The 26,947-nt window shown below is 36.8% G+C and overlaps 1 protein-coding gene across 3 annotated transcripts; it reads right to left on the bottom strand.

Moving 5' to 3' along the window:
* Positions 1–3,441: 3,441 nt before the first annotated feature.
* LOC132043135 (uncharacterized) lies at positions 3,442–22,857 on the bottom strand. 3 transcript variants are annotated; one of them, XM_059433616.1, is made up of 13 exons: positions 22,761–22,857; positions 22,593–22,723; positions 22,320–22,435; positions 20,550–20,579; positions 20,317–20,453; positions 18,916–19,095; positions 18,767–18,830; positions 18,568–18,675; positions 6,806–6,959; positions 6,155–6,244; positions 5,768–5,823; positions 4,426–4,483; positions 3,442–3,970 (listed from the first exon to the last, which is right to left on the bottom strand). In XM_059433616.1, exons 2-13 carry the CDS (start codon positions 22,672–22,674, stop codon positions 3,798–3,800), a joined length of 1,248 nt encoding a protein of 415 aa, XP_059289599.1. In that variant the 5' UTR covers positions 22,675–22,723; positions 22,761–22,857; the 3' UTR covers positions 3,442–3,797. The 3 variants fall into 3 exon arrangements, with proteins under 3 accessions (XP_059289599.1, XP_059289600.1, XP_059289601.1); XM_059433617.1 differs by having other exon boundaries at positions 22,593–22,708; positions 22,746–22,809; XM_059433618.1 differs by lacking the exons at positions 3,442–3,970; positions 4,426–4,483; positions 22,761–22,857 and adding an exon at positions 4,497–4,920 and having other exon boundaries at positions 22,593–22,734.
* Positions 22,858–26,947: the final 4,090 nt, after the last annotated feature.

A 26,947-nucleotide genomic window follows, 5' to 3' on the forward strand; every position in this document is an offset into this window, starting at 1 on the left:
GCCTACATATTTATCTCCTATGGGTTCTTAGTGTAAAAAAGATATTAAGTTTTCGCCGGGGTTGGAAAATGATGGTTTCGATATAAAATATTGATATTTTGGGATTTTAAAACATGACTAATTGAAGTTCTTACCCAAAGTATGGAAAAAAAGTTCATTGATTGGAAAGGTAACGCAAAAAAAAAAAAAAAAAAAAACATTAACGCACAAAATTCATGCAATGTAGTGAGTAATGTTCTTTTTTATGATCTTCCTCTTGTCACGCACAAAATTAGAACGGTGCGTGAAAGATGTAAGCAAGGGCCGCCCTCGTGGCTCGAGGTTTTTGCATTTTTCCTTTCATATTTGCAAATTAAGGGAATACTACTTATGTTCTTTTTTTTTTTTTTTTTGATCTTTCGACCTTTGCGGGGGGAATCTCTTCAAGAGGCATCACCCGAAATATTTAACTTTTTTTTTTTTTGCGCTATTTAAGTCGCGGATTCCGTACAATACCAGCTATTTTCACACATATTTTACTTCCAACTATTCTAATATTGGATCACTCCCTTGAAAGCATTTGTTATTATTATGTATGTCTTCTAGGCGGTAACCAACTTTTCAATTAAAGATCTTCTTTTAGAAAATTCTTCAGTTGATTTTTGTTCTCGTTTTTTTCTGAAAATAGAGAGAAGAAAAGGAGATTGTTAAAAATAAAAAGAATTCACGTAATTTTATCTCCACTAATCGACTGTGTTGCTCTCGTTAGGAAATTTTGGTTGCATTGACGGAAAGTGATAAGGAAAAAGCGGTAATGGCTATTTTTTTCCTTCACGTTAGAGTTTGGCAAAAATACAATCTTAAGAATCGTATCCAACTTCGTTTCATCTTTTATTTTTGTTTCTCTATCTTTATTGTTTCCTTTAAGCTGAATCAATTTTTTTCAATTTGAAATCAATCTCTTAGAATATTCTTCATAAGGAAAAATACCAACACAAAATAACAGAATCCGGAGCCTAAATGGCATTAAAATGCCCAAAATAAATCAAATAGGATTGTCCTTTCCACGATATACCAAAAGGGGTATCTGTGTCGTGGATGGGGCAACGTTATATCAAAAAAAAAAATTCAACTTGTCGAGTAATATAAAAAAATTGTAGCGAATTTATATTGAAGTTTTCTCTCTCTCTACTCTCGCTCTCTTTGATTTTGGTCCGGTTTATTGCGTGGTCCACGTTTTACAAAAATCATATTTTGTAAAACGTTGGCCAGATTTAGAGTCTGCAACTTAAATGATTCAAAAAGTGGGTCCGGGTACCAAAATAACCCATTAAAAAAAATGTAACCAAACTACCCTTTGCGCACTAAATTAGTGCGCAATATAGGGTTTTTTTTCCCCAACAATTTTAAAGTTTGGAAATTTCACATTTTTTTCATACTTTGACTAAAGATTAATGATGTTTCAAAACTCCGAAATATGAATATTTTATATAGAACTTGATATCTTTTTTTTTCTTTGACAATAATGTCGAAACTCATTACATCAAGTATACCTAAATGTTTGGATCGTCGTTTTAGGGGTTGTAAAGTGCCCCGAAGTAAGTTTTGTTTGTTTGAATGTTGTTATCTTTAGGTTTAAGCAATATGTAGACACTTTTTATGTTTTATAGTGTTCACTTATGCTATTTGTCTTGTTTTCTCAAATTGAATTTCCAACATTGAAATTGACATTCAAAACTTCATTACCACGGTATTTTCAGAATATTAATATTTTATATAGAACCTGATATCTTTTTCTACGAACAATAATGTAGGCTCAATACATCAAGTAAACCTAAACGTTTGGTACGTCATTCTAGGGGTTGTAAAGTGCCCCGAAGTAAGTTTTGTTTGGTGAGTTGTTACCGTTAGGTATAAGTGTTTTACTTTAGTCAAGGCAATTTTATTTTAAGGAGTAAAGGGAGAAAAAATAGTTTTAAATTGATGAAATTTTAAACGGTTATAACTTTGTGCTCGGTTGTTCGCTTTATGAGATTTTTTTTATTTTGGGTATTTTTCCGAGATCCAAAAAACGCCCATTATCTCATTCAATTTGAATTTTTCCCAAAAATTGGTGCATCATTTTCATTCTTCCTTAGTAAGAATCTGATGATAAAAAGTAGATTTCAAGATGGAAATCCCGTGGTAATGAAGTTTTGAATGTCAATTTCAATGTTGGAAATTCAATTTGAGAAAACAAAATAAATAACATTAGTGGACACTATAAAACATAAAAAGTGTCTACATGTTGCTTAAATGCCAACTTGGCTTGTTGGGTCTAGCTATTTAACTACTTTTTTACCTCAACCACTAGGGATCGAACCTTGGTGGAGGGACATGATAAGGTGTAGCCTATGAGACCGTGGTGGTGCAAGTACGTCTCGTAGTGGAAGAGTCTCTCGTACTTGACGTATTATTTTAAATATTTTGGTATTATTTTGTTATTCTAATGAATTATTTTGTACCTCTCGTATTGGATGAATTATTTTTTAATATAATATTTTTATTTGTACATTTGAAATAAAGTAATGCCTTGACTAAATAATAAAACACTTAAATCAAAACCTTATAAAATAAAACACTTAAACCTATAGATAACAACATTCAAACAAACAAAGCTTACTTGGGGGATATTTACAACCCTTAAAATGACGATCCAAACGTTTAGGTATACTTGATGTAATGAGCCGACTTTATTGTCCGCAAAAAAATATATTAAGTTCTATATAAAATATTGATATTTCGGAATTTTGAAACATGACTAATCTTTGGTTAAAGTATGAAAAAAACGTGAAATTTCCCAACTTTAAAATTATTGGAAAAAAATATAACCTATAAAAAAATATAACCTATATTGTAGTTTGGTCATATTGTGCACTAAATTAGTGCGCAAAGGGTAGCTTGGTTATTTTTTTTTAACGAGTTATTTTGATACCCGGACTCACTTTTTGGGTCATTTAAGTTGCGGACTCTAAATCTGGCCAACATTTTACAAAAAACATATTTTGTAAAGCGTGAACCAGTCCACGTTTTACAATTTTTTTTTCTTTTGGTTATTACTCTGACAAGTAGAAATTTTTTTGGGGGTATTACATTGCCCCATCAACGATATACCAAAACCCCATTTGGTTTATTTTGAACATTTTAATACCATTTAGCCTCCGGACTCCAAAAGAACCTCATTTCCAATGTAGACGTAATACGAAAAATTGATAACTCCTGAAATAAGTGGTTAAAAAGGTAATTAAAAAAGATAAAGAAAGATAGGCCCTTGCAAATTTCAACTTTTTAAAACAATCACCTGAAAGAAGCTAGACCCAGTGATGCCACTGTGGTTATGCTAATTTTCCCCTTTTGAAAATATGGTTTTTACCTCATAAGATTTGTGTTTAACTTAAATCCAGCATATACCAAAGCCACCTATAAACCAACTCAGTTGTATGCATAATGAAAAACTCTTCCAAAGTGCCTCTGGAAATTGAAATCCACAAAATTTGCTTATCCGCATAATCTAGCATTGCAGAGACTAAACAGGATGATCAGGCTTGCCTCCTAAAAAAAAAAACTGGAACTTGGCTTCCAACTGGCTAGCTGATATTTAGCAAACAATGCATTCAATTACTCAAGTTCTTCGTCTGCTTGCACATACAAATGCAGCCAAGTCATTGAATTCACACTACTTATCACCGCGTTCTGGTGTGTATGATATGGTGCCCTTTAGTTGAACTGGCGAAGTTAACATGTGATCGAGAATAAAAGGATTCCAGGAATCAAAATTATTATGCAGCATCGCTACTGTCTGCTTTTGACCTTTTACTCTTTTTCTTGGTCTTCACTTTCTTGCTTCCACTGTGTTCTTTTGATGCCTTCTTCCTTTTAACAGGCTTCACTTCCTCTTCTTCCATCTCTAATGTTTCATCTGTATCTTGTTGCTGAGGAGGTACCTGAATTTCTGTACAAGAATAATGACACCTCTACTTGTTAGGATAGTCAAATTAGATCTTATAGAAAAGAAAAGGCTAATAACGAGAAGGCGGGAAGGTGGAACAGAACAAAATTAGGTAGGGCATAGTCTGGCTGATTGTTAGTCTATTAGACTGACAAAGATGAATACAATCAAGAGTTCAATAGCTGTTGACAAAATCAACCGAAAATTTTTAAAGGCAAAAAGAGGAGTGGTGCACAAAATCGACCAAAGAACTCCAAGTATGCTCATTCCAAGCACCCATATGGTGGAATATATATAAAAAAATGAGAATTTTTTTGTCTTCAGTTTTCCTGATAAGTTCCCATCTAAATTCAAAAAGGATTTGAAGTAACGGATTGTATACAAGAATTTAAACGCCATGTGTCAGAAGCAAAATATTTATCATGTAAAAGCTAGGAGTTGTACAAAGAAAAGCTCACCTCTGGCAGAAAATTTTGAATCAAAAACAACACTGCTAAGATGCTGCTTCAAGAAAACCTGCAACCACATACCAGCTTGTACTTGAGAATCTTCTCTTCTACTGATTTAAGATAAATAACAGATACACATTCATCATTCATTAATTACGCCTCATCCCAAATTAGTTCAGGTTGGCTACATGAATCCTCTGTACACAGTTAACTATTTTTAAACTGGCCGTCAATCTACCGGAAGGTCCGGAACCCTACTCTTTATCCGGGCTTCGGACAGGCTGTGCTTTTGATATGGGTGGAGATTTTTGTTACTGTCTCAGATCAATCCCAAGGTTTTGTAACCATGGACAATAAGTCATTTCATTCTGCGTTATTAACAGCCAACGACGTTGCTTTTAAATTTTCAAGGAATACTCATCCAAATTCTCGCTTTTGTAGTATTTCTGCATATATGCATGCTTATGAAAATTCATGGCACCGTACACCCTTGGATCTGAATTGCTGCACGGTATCAATGATGGGTAATCGGAACATGTTAACCTTGAATCTCTTTTGAGCTAACCAGTTAACTACTTTGTAACATGTAAGAGGGAAGACATAGCAGTGTGTTGAAGCATAAGATCCGAACCCAAAAATATTATCAGCACGGACCAGGGGCGGAGCTAGGAGGGCGCAAGGATAAAATTATTTTATATACATATATTGTAGATGTTGAATCCGCTTGACCTCTTCATATGTTTATTTCTTTATATTTGTTGAATTCCCTTGGTGAAAATCCTAGCTACCAAAAAGCTAGCCCAACAAAATCCGGGTTTTTTCTAGACTAGACCTTCGGGATTTTTTTAGGGTTCATACATGCATTGATCCAGTCGAAGAACCTGCTCCAGAGCGACTACTCCGCCTAGCCTATCTTCCTGCCCGCCCCCGGTTTTCTATGCTCCGCCACTAGGTAGGACTATGTCTGGGAAACCCATATACTTTATTTTTAACAAACTATTATCTTCACCAAAGGGGCAAGAAAAGAAAAAGATAAAACCCAGAAAGAAGGGTTTCTTCCTCAAGTAAAAACCTCTCCTGTAAAAATGTCACCAATTATCCCTTTAATAGACAGAGCATGTAGGTCTTGGGGACATTACAACACAGTTTAGTACTCAGCGTGACTTTGTTGAATTAGACTGTTAACTCAACAAACATTAATTTTACCAACTTCAAAGTAGAACAATGGTAAGTGAATCCAATGGAAGTGAGTGCTTAAAGACTGAAAGTCGACTTTCTGAGGACACAGGAGCTGTAATATTAAATTGTCCACTCAATTCTTAAAAAGCTATGAAACAAATAAAAAACATACCGCAGACAGAAGTTGCCTTGACTTGACATCCCAAATGCGTAAATAGCTGTCCAAACCTAGTAAAGAGTATTTTTGGTCAAGTAAATAACTATGAGCAATAAAACTTGAAGAAAGACAATAGCACTTCTGTAAAGAGACTATGTGTTCCAGAGCTCCAGCTCTTAAACAATGTGAGAGATGAGGTTTCACAAGCTTAAGATTTTCTATTATGAGATCATATCTTGTATACAGAAAATCTGGAGCCAACATAAAAATAGGACAATATTCGTGTCCCCAGGCAGCAGCTTCCATTAATATAGGAAATATATATATATATATCCAGATCAAATTGCCGTGGACAAAGTACATTGTACTATAAAGAAGCTAACAGCGATTTCATATACTCACCACATGAGGCTATAACTGGGAGCTCTGGATGCCTGGCTATGGATTTTATACTTCCAGAACATTTCCCCAAGAAGGATCCCAAAAGTTTCCCTAAAAAGGAGGATACACTCAACTGTGAGACCCACAATATGTGAATTAAATGAGCCTAGACATGTGAATCACAACATGAGAGCAAATTCATAAACCAAATCACACATTCTTACACATGATGAGCTTGCATCAAGTCAGCCAAAGTAAACGCAAAGTACAGTGGCTAAGATAAACATAAAACCTTACTAGCATAGAGGAAACACAATAATAATAAATTGATGATTTCTGTTTGTCACATAAAACATTTTCCTTACTATCATAAACGCTATCCATTCTGTGCCAGAACCAAATGACAGAACACACTTGGATACTGAAAATGTGGAAAACAATATGCACAATCACAACTTTTTATAGCAATATCCTCAATATTTGGAAAAATCTGAATACTGGTTTTAAGGATGTGTTGCCCTTTTCAATGTACTCTTTCTCAATAATAAAGTATTACTTACTTTCTAGTGAAAGGCAATAAAGTACTATTTACTTGCATGGCAGAGATATAAATATGTGAGTTACTTTGATGACAACATAAACAGCAATCACTATGGTGCGACAATAGTTTACCGGTGCGTATATCAAAAGAAGCAAGATCGCCAGACCCATTTCCTATGTATATCGTATGTCCATCTACATCCACAGCTACAGCTTTAATAGGGGTCTCGCGAAAATCAAATGAAACAACAGGCCTTCTCTGTGCAGAAATATCATAAAGACGCACCTACAAAATAGCCAAGTTGGTACAGTATATATTAGCAATAAATTTTACATACATGAAAACGAACCGGTTCCCAATACAACTTTTAGCGTATCTAATATGTTCAATTACACTCCGAAGGTTTTACTACTAAGGTACATGTGGATCTGATGCGGATCAAGTTGAGTCTATTTAATAGGCTGAAAGATATTTATGCTAATTAACCACAAAACCATTACGATAAAAAAAGAGGCCTTTTTCTATTAATTTCAAAATGTACTATCAACTAACACTGTCTTTTATTTCTCAACAAGTGCAAGGAATAAAAGAGCATTCTGGCATGAAAGATGGTCTCTTGAGCCGAGGATCTTTCGGAAACAGCCTCCCTACCTCCCAAGGTAGGGGTAAAGTCTGCGTACACTCTACCCTCCCCAGACTCCACATGTGGGATTATACTGGGTATGTTGTTCTTGTTGTTGTCTGGCATGAAAGATGGTACCACATTGTGGAATCTGAAGAAACCCAAACCCTGTATATCTCTGCAGCCGAGAACTTCTAAGGGATACGAAAATTAGCTAGCTTGTTTTATTTTAGCAGATTCCAGAAGGTAACTGTCTAGATCAACCCCTATTGAGACTTCCTTCCCACTGCTATACATTTCAATATACTATTTTTTTTTTGAGTCAAAGGTAACCACATTTCAATATACTAGTATACATTGTTATCAAAAGTGAAAAGCACAAAGAAGCTCTAAGGTCTGTTGGGGCTTTAAGCGCAAAGCGGAAATAAAGCATGGGCTTTAATAAAAGGCGCAAATGGAGAAATAACACAACTAATAATTATAACCATGAATAACAAATATATGGACAAAGAAATTGAAAAAAAAATTATGATGAAGCGAAATATCAATTGTTCAGTGTCGCAGAGATGCTTATTGGCAAGGAAAAGTATGTCTTAGAGCCTTGATAATGACACTGAAGCGCACACTAAGCGAGGTGAAGCGCTCAACACATTTTAAGCCACGCTACAGAGCTTAAGCGCGCCTTTGACAACACTGCTAGTATCGGATAAGTGATAGTTCCAAGTGCATTCGTGTTTTGATAATTGTCAAACTGTTTCAGAACCAGATAGAGACTTGGTCTGTAATCTGTTCTCTGTGCACCTACCACCATCAGTAGAGAACAGCTGTGAAGCCGAGCCACTTGCTGCACACAAGTACAGGAGTGAGTTAGCCCATGCTTTAGGTCAAAATTGAAGAGTGCTCTCTTTTCACCCCACATGCTCCCACTATATATACAACATGATGGCAACATATTGAGTAGACTTGAAAACCTAATCTAAATCGTGCAAAGCTGCTGACACAAGTTCTCAAGATCTCTCAAGAACAAAGTTACTTTCAAGCTGAAGAACCAAATCCTTATATGAGTTTAGTCTATGTTCTTTAGGTTGTTATAAATCTTTGTTCATTTTGTGCTTAAACTGAAAACCTATTCTTCTTGTTTGAGAAGCTGTTTGTAGGTATCTTAAAAGTCTCAAAGTGTACTTGCTGGAAGTGTGTTTCCGCAAGCTTTTGAGTGGTACACTAGGCTAGAGTTAGTCTAGGTGTAGTGGTCCTTGGCTAGAGTTAGTCAAGTGGAGGTTGGTTGCAATCAGAGTATTGCAAGTGTGGAGGGACTACGGGGGTTAGTTTCTAGGTTGCATAAGCGTTATTGTAAGGGTGATGGATTATGGGAATTAATTCCTAGCTTACAATAGAGTTGTAACGTAAAGTTGCTCGGTGTAGTGGAGTTGAAATCCTACTGGGTTCGGTCGTGATTTTTAATCCCTTGAGCAAGAAGTTTTCCACATAAAAATCCTGCGTTGATTCTTGTACTGCACTGCATAAGGGAACTGGTACACAACCAGGTCCCTCATATACTGTTTGGTAGAGACACACAGCCTACAACAATTGGTATCAGAGCAGGCCCTCTCTAAAATGTTAACACCTAGAAAGGTTCATTCTAATGGCAGTCTTATCAAACGAAGAAGGAGAATCCAGCTCAGCATCATCAAGCCTAAGGAGCAAATGTGTTTCTGCAAAGGAAATCTGGGATGCCCGTCAAATGCTCTCCTCAAAATATGACTGTTTCAGAATGAACGTTGGTGAATCAATTCATGACATGTATACTAGATTCACCTCAATCATAAATGAACTTCACTCTCTGGGGTCAATCATGGAGACAAGGCTTCTAGTTCACAAACTACTCGACGCACTTCCAGAATTCTGGTTGAACCAAGTGAATATCATCACTGAAACCAAGGATCTCTAAAATCTTACCATTGAGGAACTCATTAGCTGCCTCAAGATACATGAGCTTACTAGAAAGTCAGATTTGGAAGCAAAGAAGGCAAAGGAAGAGAAAAGAAATGCTCTGGATAATGAGAGTAGAAGAGATCCAAGCTACGATAATGAATCAGAAATGGAGTATCTCACTCGCCGGTTTCAGAGATTGATTCAAAGAAGTGATAAATTTCTGAAGAGAAGAAACCATGACAAAGATCTCAAGCAAAATCATCATGAGGACATTAGTGAAACTTCAACGGATAAGTCAGACTCTGTTTCAAGTAAACAATCTGACACTGGAAGTAAAAGAAAGAAGGTTGAAGTTAATCCTCTTGCTGATCAAGTGAAGATAAAGTGATGTCCCCATAAGAGATTAGTCTCCTTTATTAAGAAATTGTTAAATGAGCGTCATGAACTCATTGAAGAAAAGGAGATAATTAAAAAACTCAACAGTTCCGAGCAAGAAAGAGATGATATGGTGGCGCGCATTATAGATCTAAGGGAACAGGTTGAAGAAGCTACAAGAGAAAATCAACTCCAGAAAAGCCTGAACAAGGTAAATATCTTGCAGGAGACCCGTTCCTCAACCATATCCATGGATCTCTTGAGTACAAAAGACAGACAAGAGCACGGACTTCAGAAGATCGGCATCTCCAACTATCTACACAATGAAAACACTGCTAAACAGAAATCAGGAAAGGAGGAATTCTTGCTGCATCAAGAACTAGTGAACTTCCCTAAACAAGAGAAAGGAAGTTTAACTCACTCCACTCATTATTTCAAGGGACCCAATCTGGAATGTGGTCCCAAGCTAAGTCAGTAGTTGTGATGGAAGGCTTGAGTGTGAAAAAGGGAGGAGATCAAGAAAATGAATATTGCTTTCTCACTCAAGTAACTGCCAAGGAGAGGGTGTCACTGGAATTAGAAAACATGACAGTACACCCTTCTGTGTTTCAGAACACGGGATACTTCTAAGAGAAAATGCTGAAATATTCTCACTAGATGCTAAGCGAAGCTCCAAACATGCGCCAGTTGAATGCAGAAAGGACATTGCTGAAGATGGCTAGGACAAGAGGAGTGGTACAATCCTGTAAAAAGTGTTTTTCAGCGATATCTAGTTTACTTCTATACTGTTACAGGTATACACGCATGGATGTCTCAGAACACGCAAGCAGAAGTGACATGGCACATTTCAGAGTCTTTGCCGAAACAATCTCAGAGACCTCGCCTCTGTAACCTATGATAGTAGCCTTTTCAGCATTTGTATAAAATGGAAAATGTCATTAAGTGCCAAGTCAGCTTTTTGAAAATCCTCCCCAAAACGCTACATCTTCTCTATATCGACCCAACCCATTCGTCCCTGTTCCTTCTCAAATACCCTTGACTGCATTCCCCTTCTCTTCAATTGAAATTGAAAATCCAAACATATCCTCTCACATCTCCTCTTCGATTACAAACCTGATCTCTCTCTCTCTTAAAACTCTTCTCATTCCTTCTCAAATCAAACCATCGATTATGTCGAGCGAAGGATTCATCACTTAACATCCTCCCGAATCAAACCAGCCCATGCTCTCCCCAAAAATCCCAAACCTCCATCTATTTAAATCTCGGTACCTCCTCTCAAAAATCCTCCGTCACCGATCAAACTCGTTAAAAAAGCAGACCCTTTTCAGTCACCTCTATCCAAATCGAAAAACCCGACTCTATTAGCAGTGGGTATACAGTATCAGTGTCTAAGTACTTTCAAACGACTGACGAAAGAGAAGAACAGGACCATGGTATAGAAGTTACTAGTCAACCCTTCGAGAACACAGAGAAATCAAAATCAAGCTAAAGAGGATCGGGTCTCTTCAGGGTCTGTTGAAAGAAAAGTCACGAATGAAAAAGAGGAACAAACCATTCAGATTGACAAAAACAATGTGGAAAAAGGTAACTCATTTTCTGTTGATCTTGGTAAAGGGGTAGAGGAGTCAATGGATGGTACTATTTCTGGGATTGGTCGGGGACGTTTTCGTAGGATGAGTAGTGATGTTGCTCTTATGGAAGAACTTGAGACCATGTGTACCATGAGTAAGTTAGAAAATATGAGGTCTTCACAAGAAACAAATGAGAGACCAGTTCCCTCTTCACGGGGAACCCTAGAAACTGGACCTATGTCAGCTCTTATGTGGGGTGAGGCACCAGGGTCATCTAGGAGGAACCTAGACCTGATCATAACTCCTGAACCTGTACCTCTTACTGAGATGTCACCAGAGAAGGATCATGGTCAACGTGCGTATGCTGATGAGTCTGACGAAGATGAGATACCTCGTCTTTCAAATAAAGAAAAGGTCAAAGGTCAAACAAACCAAAGGATCCACATTATCGGTGAGAACTACCGTTGGTCGAACCGCACCAAGAACCAGGCAGAGTAAGCATACAGCCAGGGCAGCCCTTGAATCGCTCTCTCTTCAAGCAAGTAAAGCCAAGGGAAGGAAAAGAGCTATGGGTTCTCCGACGAAGAGTAGATTGATTGATGAAACTGAGTTAGTGGATGTGGAGACTGAAGTAGCCAAAGGAAATGATAAAGAGAAAGAAGCAGAAGTGGAAGATGTCTCACTTATGAGGGAAATTGCTAAGAAGAGGAACAGTAAGTCAAAGGTCACACTAGCTAAGGGTGACAGGTCGACAAATGAATCCAACCCTTCAAAGAAGAAAAAGAGTGAGATGATTCAGGCATCCGGTTCTTTCAACAAGCAAAGGGTGAGCAAAATTGTTGCTCAAAGTGAAATTAAGAGAAGACAATCTCTGGGGAAACAAAAGGTGTTACTGGGAGGGTGTTTGACCCTGAAGTTGCAGAAAAATCTGGAATGAAAGAACTGATTGAAATTGTTGAATTTCAGGGATGGAGTCATCTCTTTGCTCCACCTGTACCGAGTGTGTATGAGGAACAAGTCTCTGAATTCTATGCAAATCTCTGCTACTCTGATGATCTCAGTACTCTCATTGCATCAGTTAGTGGGACTAAATTTGTGTTAGGAAAAGATATTGGGAGATATTCTAAAAGTTCCTACTAAAGGGTAGAGAACCATAAATGGAAAGGCAGAGGCTTCAAGGGGCTTCAAGGTTATGATGGTCAAAAATGGGGTAAGGGATGCCGGGTCAAGGGCTAGACTTTTAAAGAAAGAGCTGAAAGGAGAGTTTCAGCTCATGTTTGAAATGGTGAACAAAGTCCTGCTTCCAAGAAAATAGGGTCGCACCAAGACCTCTATCAAAGATCTGGTGATGAGGCACTGACTGGCTACCAGCCTATCAACCTTCTTGCTATTATGATTGAGCATATCATCAAGGTGAAGAGGGCACCAGGGGGTCAACATAAGCTCCCATATGGTTTTCTTCTGACCAAAGTATTTGCTCACTTCAAGGTCAGGAAAGAAGCATATGTTTTCCATGGGAACTCTGGAAGAGTATGAGGGTATACCTAAGAAAAGTGGTGTGGGAAGTGTCTCCACAATCACAAAAGTGCTTGAAGCTCAAGAGATCACTACTGCTGAACTACACAGGGTAAAGGTGAGAATCTTTGTCCTTCAAGCTCAGCTATCTGAGAAAGAGAAAGAAATTAGTTCTCAAGGTGCTCTGAAAGCTGCAAGATTGGAAATTGAGAGGCTCAAGTTAGACAATGAGAGGCTGTCATTGAAGGTGGATGAGCTCAAGGATCAGATGATAGAGGACCAGAGAGTCAACGGAGAATGAATGAACAATCTCCTCAAAGCCCTGGCCCAAAATTCACAGAAGCCCAAAGCTCCTTAGCTTGTTCATATCAAATTCATCTTCCTGAGCCTTTTTTAATCCTATTCCCTGTTTTATGTTTCTGTGTGACAATGTTCCGGCACTAATGACAATTTCTCCTTTATTCATTTTCTGATTTGGCTACTATGATATGTATCTGTATTACCTGTTTGGGCTTTTTACTCTATTCCGTGCTAGTCTAACTGCTTGCATGTTTCTCTTACTTCTCATGATAGTGTTGCCCTTGTGGCTCTGAGTTAATATATCTGAACTTCTTGTTGGTTGTGCTTTAATCTTTTTGATGATGCCAAAAGGGGAAAGATGTTTTTGTGTAGTGAAAAGATTGTGATTAAGGGGGGAGACATATCGAATAAATGATTGTGGTGGCTGTTGTGGGAAGATGTGCTAACCAAGGGGGAAGAACTGGAAGATTGATATGTGATGATATTGTGGCAATGTTTGTCTTCCAGTTGAAAATGGTATTATGTTGCTAACATGTTGCAGGTGCCTTGACAATGATGGGTTGAAAATGGTATTATGCTGCTAACATGTTGCAAGTGCCTTGACAATGATGATCTGCTTCGCAGGGAGAACAAGTGGGAAGCTGGTTCTCAGGGGGACCATCAATCTATGAGTTTGTCATCATCAAAAAAGGGGAAATTGATAGTTCCAAGTGCATTCGTGTTTTGATGATTGTCAAATTGTTTCAAAACCAGATAGAGACACAGGTCCGCATGCGCTCGTGCACCTACCACCGTCGGCAGAGAAAACAGAAAGCCAAGCCACTTGCTGCACACAAGTACGGCAGTGAGTTGGCCCATGCTTTAGGTCAAAATTGAAGAGTGCTCTCTTTTCACCCCACATGCTCCCACTATATATACAACATGATGGCAACATATTGAGTAGACTTGAAAGCCTAATCTAAATCGTGCAAAGCTGCAGACACAAGTTCTCAAGATCTCTCAAGAACAAAGTTACTTTCATCTGTGAAGAACCAGATCCTGATATGAGTTTAGTCTATGTTCTTTAGGTTGTTGTAAATCCTTGTTCATTTTGTGCTTAAACTGAAAACCTACTCTTCTTGTTTGAGAAGTGTTTGTAGGTATCTTAAAAGTCTCAAAGTGTACTTGCGAGAAGTGTGTTTCCGCAAGCTTTTGAGTGGTACACTAGGCTAGAGTTAGTCTAGGTGTATTAGTGGTTCTTGGCTAGAGTTAGTCAAGTGGAGGTTGGTTGCAATCGGAGTACTGCAAGTGTGGAGAGACTATGGGGGTTAGTTCCTAGGTTGCATAAGCTTTATTGTAAGGGTGAGGGATTATGGGAGTTAATTCCTAGCTTACGATAGAGTTGTAACCTAAAGTTGCTCGGTGTAGTGGAGTTGAAATCCTACTAGGGTAGGTCGTGATTTTTAATCCCTTGAGCAAGGAGTTTTCCACGTAAAAATACTGCGTTGATTCTTGCACTGCACTGCGTAAGGGAACTTGTACACAACCAGGTCCCTCATATACTGTTTGGTAGACACACAGCCTACAACAATAAGATTTAGGGTCTCTGTAGTTGATAGTATAACAAAGGGGCAGCACCACAATCTCTTAAAGAACTTATGCCCCGCTAGGCATAATTTCAATTTTGAAGGGCAAAAATTAAAGACCAGCCCATTTGAAGGGCAGAAATTAAAGACCAGTCTATTTGAAGGAAAATTATAGACCGATCCATTTGAGCAAAGAAAGACCGTAAGAATTTATGAAAAAAAGTAAAGGACAGAAAATGATTCAAAAGAAATTTACTGGGTGTGTCCAATCTACTTCAGCACTGATACCGGCTTAAAATGTACAGTATGGCATTTTGGAGTATCACTAACTTATGAGAGCCGAAAAGTTATAAACTGTCACGACCCAACCCCGTAGGCCGCGACTGGTGTCCTAACTGGACACCCATACGTACCTACCTAACAGATCTGGCATACCAAATAGCTATTTCTGTTTAAATATACATAAATTCATACAGACATAAAATACGTCGCACGAACATACATATACATATATACATACTTAAACCTGTGCAGAAGCCGTTAGGGCTATCATAGTAAACAGAATTACTCAGATCGCAGACTCGTACTCACTTACCAGAACCGTGACAACCCACAACCCACAAACATGTCTAGAGGCCTCTAACATACAGAACAGAATCAGAAGACGGGACGGGCCCCGCCGTGCCCAAATAACCAAATGTACGAGTGTATATGAACAACGAGAAGATATATACCAAAAGTATCGACTCCGGATCAAAGGGAGCTCCTCAGACTGCAAACCGATGTCCTAAACTGGTGGCGTATCTCGAGGCGCGTCTGTACCTGCGGCCATGTAGCGCAGCCCCCGAAGAACAGGGGGTCAGTACGAAGGTGTACCGAGTATGTAAAGCGGAAATATAACATACATAACCGTAATCAGAGTCAAATATGTAAAATCATAACAGACAGAATCGAATCCGTAGCGGAGTCAGACTTACAGAGTGTACAGACAGAATCATAATATGTCAGATCTAGGGGGTGTAGCTGACGAAGTTTCAATACGGACCAGAGGTACAAAATGTAGCTGACGAAAACACAACGCAGATCAGATGCACGGAGTGTGGTTATAAATCGTAAACAGAGTCCGAGATACAGAGATGTAGCAGACAAACCCTCAACAGAACCAGAACTCAGAAGTATGGCAGACAGAGTCGGAGTCTGAATCAGACGTACAGAAATATGACAGACAGAGCCATAATCCAGATCAGACGTACAGATGTGTGTCAGACAGAATCATGCATGCAGAGCCATAAGCATATACAGACATACATATCATATATCAGATCCCGGCCCTTTAATAAGGGACGCGGTAACAGAACCCGGCCCTCGTAGTACGGGACGCGGTGGACGTATTTATCGAGATCAAATGCCATCCGGCCGCCATCCCCATAATATCACATAATCAAGTCATAATCGGATATAAACAGATCCCGGCCCGCGCATCGAGGGACGCGGCGAACAATGCGGTGGAAGTGCACGAATCACAACCTCGGCCCGGGCACGGTGAAGGAAGCATTGAGGCATCCACGAACGGATCAATGAGAAACCATATGCATACGGACCGACATACGACTTAATGGCGAAACGATCCGGAAGGTAGGTCAAGTCGGGTATCGGACAGTAGTCATAACAGATGCGCATACGTGTCATTTGGGATGGTGCGACAGATTATATCAGAACAGAGTGTCCAGAAACGTTCCAGACGTCATACTATGCTATAAAGCTCATAAGGTCAGTCGTAACACTTATCATATGGTAGCAGAATAACAGCCAAGAGTTAACTATGAAAATCGAACAAAAGGAGTCAATTGTTGCTTTATAAGAACTATCAAGGTTTTGTGGGCCCACCTCGGACCCAACCACAGTGAAGTACATAAATCATGGATAATAAACCTTAGGGAGTCGTCCATAATCATCTTAGAGTGTTCCGACTCCATTTATGGAAGTTAGGCACATATAGGCAATTTTGCCGACAAAAGGTAAAGGAATAATTCAACCTTACTGAATGATTTTGAGCTATTTTCAATCTCGGAGTATGAGAAGCAGAAGTGAGATCGAGGCTCGCTTTCGAGCCTGTTACATTCAGAACATGCCAAAGAATAAAGGGCAAGACTTTACATACCTTGGTTTCGCCTTACGCTCGTCCAATTTCAATTTCCGTTTCGTCAAAAATCTGCAAATGGTCACCTATACCAGTTACTATTCATGAGAGTTAACACTTAAATCTTGGGTTTCTACTTGTCTACCGAAATTTCGGCAGCACCTCCCCAATAAATGTGACACCCCTAGAATTTAACTCGGCTAGAACAATCAACAACAAGCCAACAACAACACCATCAACAATAACAATCAACACAATTTACCATATAACACAATTTGTCTACTTTCCGGCATAATGCAATAATTCCCAATTCGACTTCACACTTTCAAATCAACACCAACATGCTTTCACTCATTACTAATCAAGGTCATTACAATACCATTCGGAAGCATTTCATAGCGTTTCTACAATATATACTCAAGATATACAAAATATACAAACTTTCCGCCAAAACCATAATTCATCCAACACTTCTAATTTTTAGCATACTTATTCATAACATGTTTTCATCTTCTAGTTACATCAACTATAATCATAATTCACATCTTAGCAACTTAGTTTCCATAATATCACAAGAATCATTTTGAGGTGACATGATCTTCTACATTCCAATTCAATACCAACTCAAACCATTAAACCTTCATTTATGTCATAAGGATCATAACAACACAACTAACATATCAAACAAAAATAATCCGTTTTCATTTCTATTTTTCCCTACCACACGGCCACACCTACCTTTTCCAAATTCAACCCAATTCATTCAACCTCCATTTCCAACATGAATTCCACCATAACCACAACTAGAACACAACACAAAATTCAACACACCTTCCATGCACAACCATGCATATACACGGCCATATATATATATACACACACACGGTTCACACACCACAACTCACAATTCCATGCTTTTCATTCAATTCCACATACCATAACATATATATAACCTTCTATAATATAATAAAAACATGAAATTCTCACCTTTTCCAATAAATTCTTCTTGCCAAAAGAATCACTTTCTTGCCTTAAAAATTATACCAACTTGTAGAGCACCTTGAGCTTAGTAGGAATATAGGAAGATTACAATTTTTGAACCAAGATTGAAGGCTTGGAAATTTCTCTCTTTCTCTCTTTCTCATTCGGCCGAATGGCCTTTCTCTTTTTCTTCTTGATTTTTCTTTTGATTTCTTGAATATTCCAAAGGATGAACATGTATATATACATGTCATCTCTTCTAATTAAATGTCACATGACTTTCATGTGACATGGGCTTGGGCCAACATCATGGCCGGCCACCCTCTCTCCAAGTTGGGCCTCATTTTTCATTTTATTCCTTTGAGCCCAATTGGCTAAAATCTCGTTTTGTAATTCCCGAAACTAATTTCCGAAATTCCAATTTTGCCCTTAGGCCTTCTCCATTGCTTCCGCATTCAAACTTCCATAACCGACATGCACATACTAAGAAAAATCCAAACTTGACCTCATTCCTTACAAGTCAAGGTAAATTCCAAGTTTTCCAAATACGCAAAATTGCCGGATGTAACATAAACCATCCAACACTAGAATCAGCTCACCCATTTGGGAACCTTGTTGGTTTATTTCTTGGACCCACCTCTCCCCTCTCCATTTCCATTCACTCATCCCTCCACCCACTCCAAGAAAGAAGTGGTCCTAAAAAATTCCTTTTGGTCTCACAAATGCGAGAGAATTCCTAGTGTTAGTCAAAAGATGCAATAATAAAATTGCATGAAGTCCTTCCTGGAAAGAGAAGTATGAATCCATTGCATCAAAATTGCTCTCTTGATACAAAGGAAAAGCACATGCTTAACAGAGGCAATGAGAAATATTAGCTAAGAAAACAAAATACACGGTGATTTGTTCGTGCTGCAACAAATTTGCGGTGGTCATCTTTGCACAAGAAAGTTGCAGATGTAAACCAAGTTGGGGTGAATATACCAAGGCTATTTTTTGCTGGCTGGAATAAACATTTAAAATGACAAATTTAGGTATAAGCAATCAATTCTTTCTCAACTACAAATGCTACACAGTATGACGGTGGATCTCACAGATTTTGCAGTCCAAATTTTAGCACACTGGTTCAGATCCCATACGTTAACCTCGACGCCCTTCCTGAAATATCAAATAAGTCATAACAATCATTCTATTTTCCACCATTAAGGTTATCTTGCAGAACCCAATATTCACGGTTACTCACCCACCAAACAATGCATAGTTTTCATCTGCGTCAACGTTGGAGCACAAAATGCTGCCTGAACCACTAACAGTCCATGCCGTTTCTGTACCTTCAACACCAGAATCTTCAGGTGATTTTGACATTTTAACACACTTCATGCTTGCTTGTCCTTTTATTGTGCACGTAAGCAGGGTACATGACCTATAAATGTATAAGAAAATATACAAATGTAACACGAAGGAATTTAGGAACGAGCCTATTTTACTCTGGGTGAGATTTACATTAAATGCATCTTCCAAGCCGCATCCTTGTTAACTCATTGCCAACACATTGAAAGCACTTCGCTTGGAGTGCTAGTTACTTTTTTTTAATCAAGTAAAAGAGTGCTAGTTACTAACCCGCATTTAGTAACTCATTATCAAAAACTAGGTTGTTTTGCTCACCACTATTGAAGACGTTGGTTGTGGATATCAGGGAATATTAATTGAATTTAGTAGCCATCAATTATTCCACTTTAGGCACACTGCAGAAGGGAAACTGTATACAGGTGCTAACACTTACCTGAGAATTCCAAGTTATTAACTATGTGTAGATATTATCATAGGAGGTTTCTTAGTCAGGGATAGCAAATGGGATATTAGGGGATTAACTCTTCGCCAATGTTTGGTTCATATTTAGGGCCACTGATCACTCGGAAGACCAAACTCCATATTAGGTTCATATTTTGCCCCTGGCTAACTAGCGAAGGGTCTTGCTATTTTTTTTTATAAGGTACTAGCGAAGGGTCTTGCTAACACATATTAACATCAGAAACATCAAGAAAAAATAGCCTTTTACATTTACCTTTATCCCTCTTATTGTTCCACCTCCCTATCCTCCCCTATAGTCTATCCATCCTCATATCCAAGAGGTGCCTACCTAAAAAGAAAAGAGAGTGCGGAAACTCGTGTATTCTCAAACCTCAACCAATGCAAACTCTTATTTCTTTTTATTATTCCTTTGGATCATCACCTTATACACTCCCTCCTTTTTTCCTTATCTTATTTCTAGTCTCACACAAATTCCAATATTAATCATATTGTTTACAACTAATAACTGCAGCGTAACAATCCTATTTACAACTTAACGAAAAGTACAAACTTGTCCTCATAGGAACCACCACATCCCTTGTGCAAAGCCAAACAACCTCCGGGGATGTCATTACCAATTCAAGAGTCAATAGCACATTTGAACAGGACAGTCTACCTTCCACACCATTCAAGAACTGGAGAGTTGCATATTTAAAATAATTGGAGCACCGAGGAAAATGGGCTATTGAGCAATGTGTTTTTATCCATGTCTAAGAACGTTCACTTTAACAAGTTGGTGACTCAATGAGCTAACCAGGATAAGATACGTCCAAAAGCAGGTTGAAGACAGTACCTTGATGATGAGTCCTGCCTCTCTTTTCTGAATAGATGCAAGCCGATAACAGAATTATCTTCAGATATTTTATCACTTTGATTTTGATTTGAAATGGATGCACCAACATTTCCATTGACAGGACTAAGCACCTCAATCTGTGCAGTATAAAAGTAGTAAAGGGTCTTTGCTCAACACTCAAGAAAACAAAACTTCATTTATCCTGATTTTGATCAAAGATAAAAAGCGCTTACCAAGCCATTTCTTCTTGCTACACCTAGAAGCTGCAAACAATTATTAAAAACCACAATGGTTAGATATCTCACAGGCCAAGTAGTTCCGTAGAAGCAGTTGCCACTCAAAGGCTAAATTATTATCTTTAGAAGATGAATATCTAAATTTTATGGAGATCAGTTCTAATATGATATCTGCATGCTATATAGCTAGATGATTTACTGGAAGATGCCAACACTAAGCAACTATAATCCTCGATTGTGTTTAATTTTAAGCAATAAGCATGTCTACATAAAGCATACAACCTAAAATTGAGCCAAGCTGTCACTTGAAATGCCTCAATCCCTAGCATGGAGGAAACAAAATTGTTTTGTTCTGTTTCTTCCTGACATTTTTACTTTCTCTCTTATCTTGACGTTTGGGTTAATGACAAGAACTATCCATTCTATTAATAAGCAAATCAGACCAAAAGTCCTCCGAAGTACAAAGCACTATCAAAGTGCAAGAGGAAAAAAGACCCTCAGCCAACTTGATTTAATAGTGGAAGAAGCTTCAGCTTTGGTTCATTTTCCGAAGCTTCAGCTTTGGTTCATTTTCCTTTCATACATTTTTCTTTGTAATTTTCATAGGAGTTTCTATACATTGCGATATTCCATAACCAAAACCTTTTTCACCCTTTTCTGAAACTAGAGAGAACTGATAGTGTACTGAAATTCACAACTCCAAACAACACATAGTGGCTCTAGAAACAGCTCCTACGCAATAACTTAACATACAAATCTCATCTCTCTATCAAATAAAACTATCCACCCAACCCGTACATTATACATGTAGAAACACAAAGACAGAAAACATTATTCCACAATGAGTTAAAAGAAACACTAAGGAGTCGTTTGGTAGGATGTATTAGAGAAAGTAATACATATATTAACTTTGGTATTATTAATTCCTTGTTTGGTAGTGTTTTCAACCTAACTAATGGGTAAATAGCGCTTTTGGTCCCCGAGTTATTGCTATATTCCAATTTTGATCCTTGTGTTATTTGACTAAGCACATCAGACCTTCAATTGACCTAAGTGTGTGATTTTTCTGTTAGAAATTCTCTATTTAGTTGACTCACATATTTAATATAATTGTACATAGATTGCTATCAATTAAAGAAGCCCATTTTTCTGATCTAATAAAGTGTTAATTTATAGAAATATTAGTTAATAACGTATGGGCTTCATATATGAGAAACCCAGTACAATTTTCAGATATATTGATGGGCCTATATCTGAAAAGGTACCTATTGTGAAAAGTCATCTCGAAGAGTTGCCTTTCCTTATTTATAGTGTTGTGGTCCCTAAGTCTGTTACCGATTATTTTCCTCTCTGGCTCATTAAGAGAAGTGCCATAAAGAAAGTAACAAGACTTAGAAGATCCTTCCTTCCTTCAATCGATTCTTACTATGGACCAAGTTAAATGCCCTAACAAATCTTCTAGATTTATGTAATTGTCTAATGATTTACTTGCGATCTTGTGTGGAGTGTATAAAGTTTTCCATCATTTTCTCCTTTAAACTAACATATGTTAAACTGTTAACAGAATATGTGTTTGGAAAAGAACTAGAAATAGAGCTGATATGAGTCCATTTTTCTTCCCCGCATAACTCACTCATCATTACTAATACACCCTATTCAGTACTATTTTTATACGCTCTACCAAACGACCCCTAAATGGAATATTAGCCCACAAGTAGAATAATATAGCACATACATAATACAATGAAGTTGAGAGGGACAACTTACAGGGTCAAATTGGCGGTCTATAATTGACGTGGCAAGAACACACCTTGAAGCATCAGGCTCCCCCCATCTCTCCACCACCTTAGGAGCTTCCTTTTGCTCACCCTTTGCTTCAATAACTGCACCCAACAAAATCTTTTTTAAGAAAAGAAATACCCTTTGCACTACTGATTGTGAGCTGAAAAGGGTCAGTTTCCATTCAAACAAAAATACAATTTTTAGGAAAAAAGATTCAAAGTTTATTGAAACATATTAATTAAAAGCTCAAACATTTACCTTTGATTAATCCAAGAATGTCAAAAGTTAAAGCTCTAAGAGAAGGGCAACCAGGGGACTCCAATGTGGTAGTACGAGGCATATTTTTCTTCTTTGTTTGTTCCTATTCACTACTACTTTTATTGAACAAGAAAAACCCACAAATTCCACTACTTAGCAGGTACAAATAAAGACCCAAAAAGGTATTTACAGTGAAAGTTGGAGGAAGGGTGGCGGCAAAGGCCAAAGAGGGAGGAAAAGAAGAAGAGGAGAGAGCGGCACCAGCGGTAGTGTAAGATGCACTATTGGGTATTCATGAAATTAAATTGTTCAACACATGGGTTGAGCTAAAAAACATGGCCCAACCCCAGATACCCAACTAAAAAATGAACGGACATAACAATTGTCCTACATCTAGTAAATAAAAGGCCCAGCAGGGTAAAATTTAATTAAAAAAAAAAAAAAAAAGATGCACTATTGGGCTTGCAACAGTTACAAAGTATGGCCCAACTTCATGGCTTAGTATTTGGACCATTGTAGATGGTCTGCTCTTGGTGAAAGACAAAAAAGGATTGATTTCAAGCTCAACTCACAATTGGCCACATTTGGGAGAGCCAATGTCAGTCATATACAAGCCAAATTCAAGAGTTACCTTTACACAACTAGTTAGTCGGATTCACTGATTCGAGTGGTTTGGTACAATTCAGAGCTTATGCAGTTTTTGTGATGAAAATCAGATAGATTACTAGTGAGAGGAAGGGGTTTATTTATAGTCTAAACTAGCGTGGGCATGGTATGGTAGATACCGATTATCATACCGAAATTGTAATTTTTTATACTGCGGTTTTGATATTATGGTATTTGATACGGTATTTGGTATGCATAATTGGAATTCGGTACGGTATTTGGTATTTATAAAGAGAATACCGAAATACCGAATACCATACCGAAGTATGTAGTACATATACAATTCATATATATTAGTAGTATTATAATACTAACAAATATATAAACTAGGATTATTACAAAACTAATTGTTTAGACGTTGGAACTTTGACTACTCTATCTTGATTGAAATGTCTTTGTGTAATTGGTTTACAAAGGGGATTTCTTGCACTTTCTTTTGAATATTTTTACATGTGCGAGATGTTAGTACGATATAATTGAGACGTTTCTTGAATACCAAAGTTATAATTCTTTACGATATGAGTATATGTAAGTCGAAGTCGAACAAACTATGGTTACCGATTTACCATACCGCAAAATACCGAAACCAAATTTGAAGATACCGAACCATACCGAATTAATTTGGTATGGTATTGGTATAGTATTCTTAGAAACCGAAAATCAAAATTACTGTACTGAAGTTTCAAAATACCGTACCATGCCCACCCCTTGTCTAAACTCTCTGTAACATCTTGCGTGGTTCAAGTCCCTCATATTGATTATTATCTACACGTTGGAACCGTTACGTACATGGTTGTACAATTGCTGAAGTGAATCCCCGATTTTTCGAAAATAGTTACTAGATAAGTTTATTCTAACCGGTCGCAGGTGAACTACAAGTCACACTACTCCGAAGCTAGGTTGGCTTATACCGTCACCTTACTCGGGTGCAACCTTGTACACTCTGGTCAAAATTGTGCCTGCTGAACTGAATCTAACTAGATCAGAACCACCACAGGTCATCTTCCGCTACACCCATATGTCAAATCCGTATTTTGGCCAATAAATCTATAATAGGACAAAGAGCAGTAATAGGGGTAGCATATGTTACCTATGGGGTCATTTGGTAGCTAGTTATGCATGTATTAATAATACATGTATTAGTTATGTAGGTATTAGTAATTCAGGTATTAGTTATGCAGCTATCAGTAATGCAGCTATTAGTTATGTAGATATTATGTATGCAGGGTTTAGTTATGAAGGGTTGTGTTATGCATAAATTAATTATTTGGATGTTGGTTTGTTATATTAAAAAATTAATAAACATTATGTACTTTTTAAAAATAAAATATTTTTTTTATAATTATACCTTTGTCCTTCTTTAGCTTTGTATTTTATTTTATTTTTTGCATTTTTTAGGCAACAATTTAGACAGGAACTCTGCGTGTTACTTTCAACTTCCTCGTCATATAGTTAGACTGACGTCATATATTTATGTATACTAGTGTCATTTGGCCCATGTTAAGCCCAGGCTCAACACTAACATTAAAAATTAAATGCGTAATTACTTTTTATTTTTTTCCGCTCTTTGTGATATTAAGTTATTGAAAGAATAGGTTGATATTTTCAACAAACTCCAAAATATAAATCATAGTACAAAAGTATTTAAAAGTTAGAGAAGAATTTCATTTTATTTTCAAATAAATGCATTATATAAAAGTTTTTTTTTCATTTCATTGAAATGATTCTGCGAATATAACCTCCAATAATTGAAATTAAACTTTATCATATGTTGGATTAATCTCACTCATTTTTTTCTGAATTAAAATCAGTTTTGATTACCCGACTATTGCAATAAGATATTTGGGTCTTCAAGAAATGCTAAAACGATTTTTAACTTCAAGTGAATAAAAATTTATGATTTTATAATAGTGAATATGTAACATTATAACTTGCAATGAAACTATGCATTACAAAGCAGCAGTTTGTTGACAAAGCTAATCACTTATTTAGAAATTCTTTTCTTCATTTTGCTTTATCGCACTGAGGATCTTAATATTTATTGTTGAAACTCAAAATTAAATAGATTAGTTTATTATTTTTGCTAAACATTTAGAGAACAAAGAACAAATATGAAGGTCGATTTTAAACTCAAATTGATAAACAACACAAAACTATATTCACTGATTTTATTAGTTATCCTAAAATCATTACTTTCAATAGCAAGCTCATCATATTAGAACACAAATTATTCGTGATAATGTTAAACTTTAAAATCTCTGGAGGAGTGCCACAAACAATGGCAGTGGAATTTAAAATTTTAGCTTAAAATAGAAGAATAGAATCTATAAATAGACTTGTAACTATCTATGTTAGTGATATTCATCTCAGAAGACGGAATCATACAATGTCTAATGTGCCTTAGTAGATTTATTGGATCACAGTGCAATATGGTGCTTGAAAGTACTCGTTTGTTAAGGATAAAAAATGTTCCTTCTGTCTCATTTTATGTGAAGGTATTATTATTTGAGCAGTCAAATTATTTTTTTCATTTATTATAATTTTCTAATTTATTTTAAATATTTTGAATTATTAACCGCGTCGACTTGTAGTAAGTTTGAATCATTAAAATAATATTTACATATTAAAAAACTACACAAAAAGTACATGAATTATTAGCTAATTTATTTCTTGAACAGCTCACACCTACGTGAATCATCATATATTTTAAGATTATTTTTTGTGGACAAAAGCTTATTAATAAAATAATACAAGAACATATATTTGTTTACCACGTGAAAAATTAGTGACGAAACATCATGCAACGCGAAAGAGGGGGTGGAGGGGAGGGGAGGGGTTGGCGACTCTTTTAAAGCAAGCACTTTTGGCCTCCTAAAAACTTGGTCTAACTAGGATCATGCAAAATATCTCAAAAGTGTTTTTCCTTAATTACCAAATTATGTGATGTCAACTAAGTAATATTGAACTAAATCACGGGCAACATAAAACAGGGACAACAAGTCAACAACACATGTCATTTTCTTAAAGAAAATTAACAATAGCAAATTGACAAAAATGACCCTCTGAGGACTACAAACTCCTTATTCTTGCTTATATATAGTAATAACTAGTTATGGAAGGCCCGTTCTAAGCCCGGGCCCAAACTCAAAATATAAAAATATATTCTTTTATTAAATAAGTATAACCTGCTATTCCTTCTGTCCCAATTTATGTGATACACATTCTTTTTTAGTCTGTACAAAAAAAAATGATACATTTTTATATTTAGAAATAATCTAACTTAAAACTTTCTCTTTTACCCTTAATGAAATGAGTTACAGCCATACAAATATCTATGACTTGTTTTATGCCATAAGTTTCAAAAGTCCTTCTTTTCTTTCTTAAACTCCGTACCTAATCAAACTATATCACATAAATTGAGACGGAGGGAGTACATTTTTCTACCGGATAAATAATTTAATATATTTGCAGGTTAATAATATTTTATTAATAAGTTTTATAATTATTAAAGTTTCTTCATCACACAATTAGATGATTTTTAATGAAAACTTTATTTATGAGGAACAAAGTTAAGTAGAAAAATTAGCAAATCTCAAAAGGACACAAGTGATTCGATATCCTAAGCTAAGATGATAAAGTAGGATAATTACAACTTGCAAAAATCATATATCAAAAAATATTTTCATATT

Source organism: Lycium ferocissimum, unplaced genomic scaffold, assembly GCF_029784015.1.
Source record: "Lycium ferocissimum isolate CSIRO_LF1 unplaced genomic scaffold, AGI_CSIRO_Lferr_CH_V1 ctg215, whole genome shotgun sequence".
NCBI classification, from domain to species: domain Eukaryota; kingdom Viridiplantae; phylum Streptophyta; class Magnoliopsida; order Solanales; family Solanaceae; genus Lycium; species Lycium ferocissimum.

What these genes read in the sequence shown, in the direction of transcription:
- LOC132043135 (XM_059433616.1), bottom strand. Translation starts at nt 22,674, where the DNA reads ATGCCTCGTACTACCACATTGGAGTCCCCTGGTTGCCCTTCTCTTAGA. An exon ending in TAGCAAGAAGAAATGGCTTG is followed by an intron (nt 20,454 to 20,549) that starts GTAAGCGCTTTT and finishes TATACTGCACAG; the next exon opens with ATTGAGGTGCTTAGTCCTGT. An exon ending in CAGCACGAACAAATCACCGT is followed by an intron (nt 6,960 to 18,567) that starts GTATTTTGTTTT and finishes GCTATTTTGTAG; the next exon opens with GTGCGTCTTTATGATATTTC.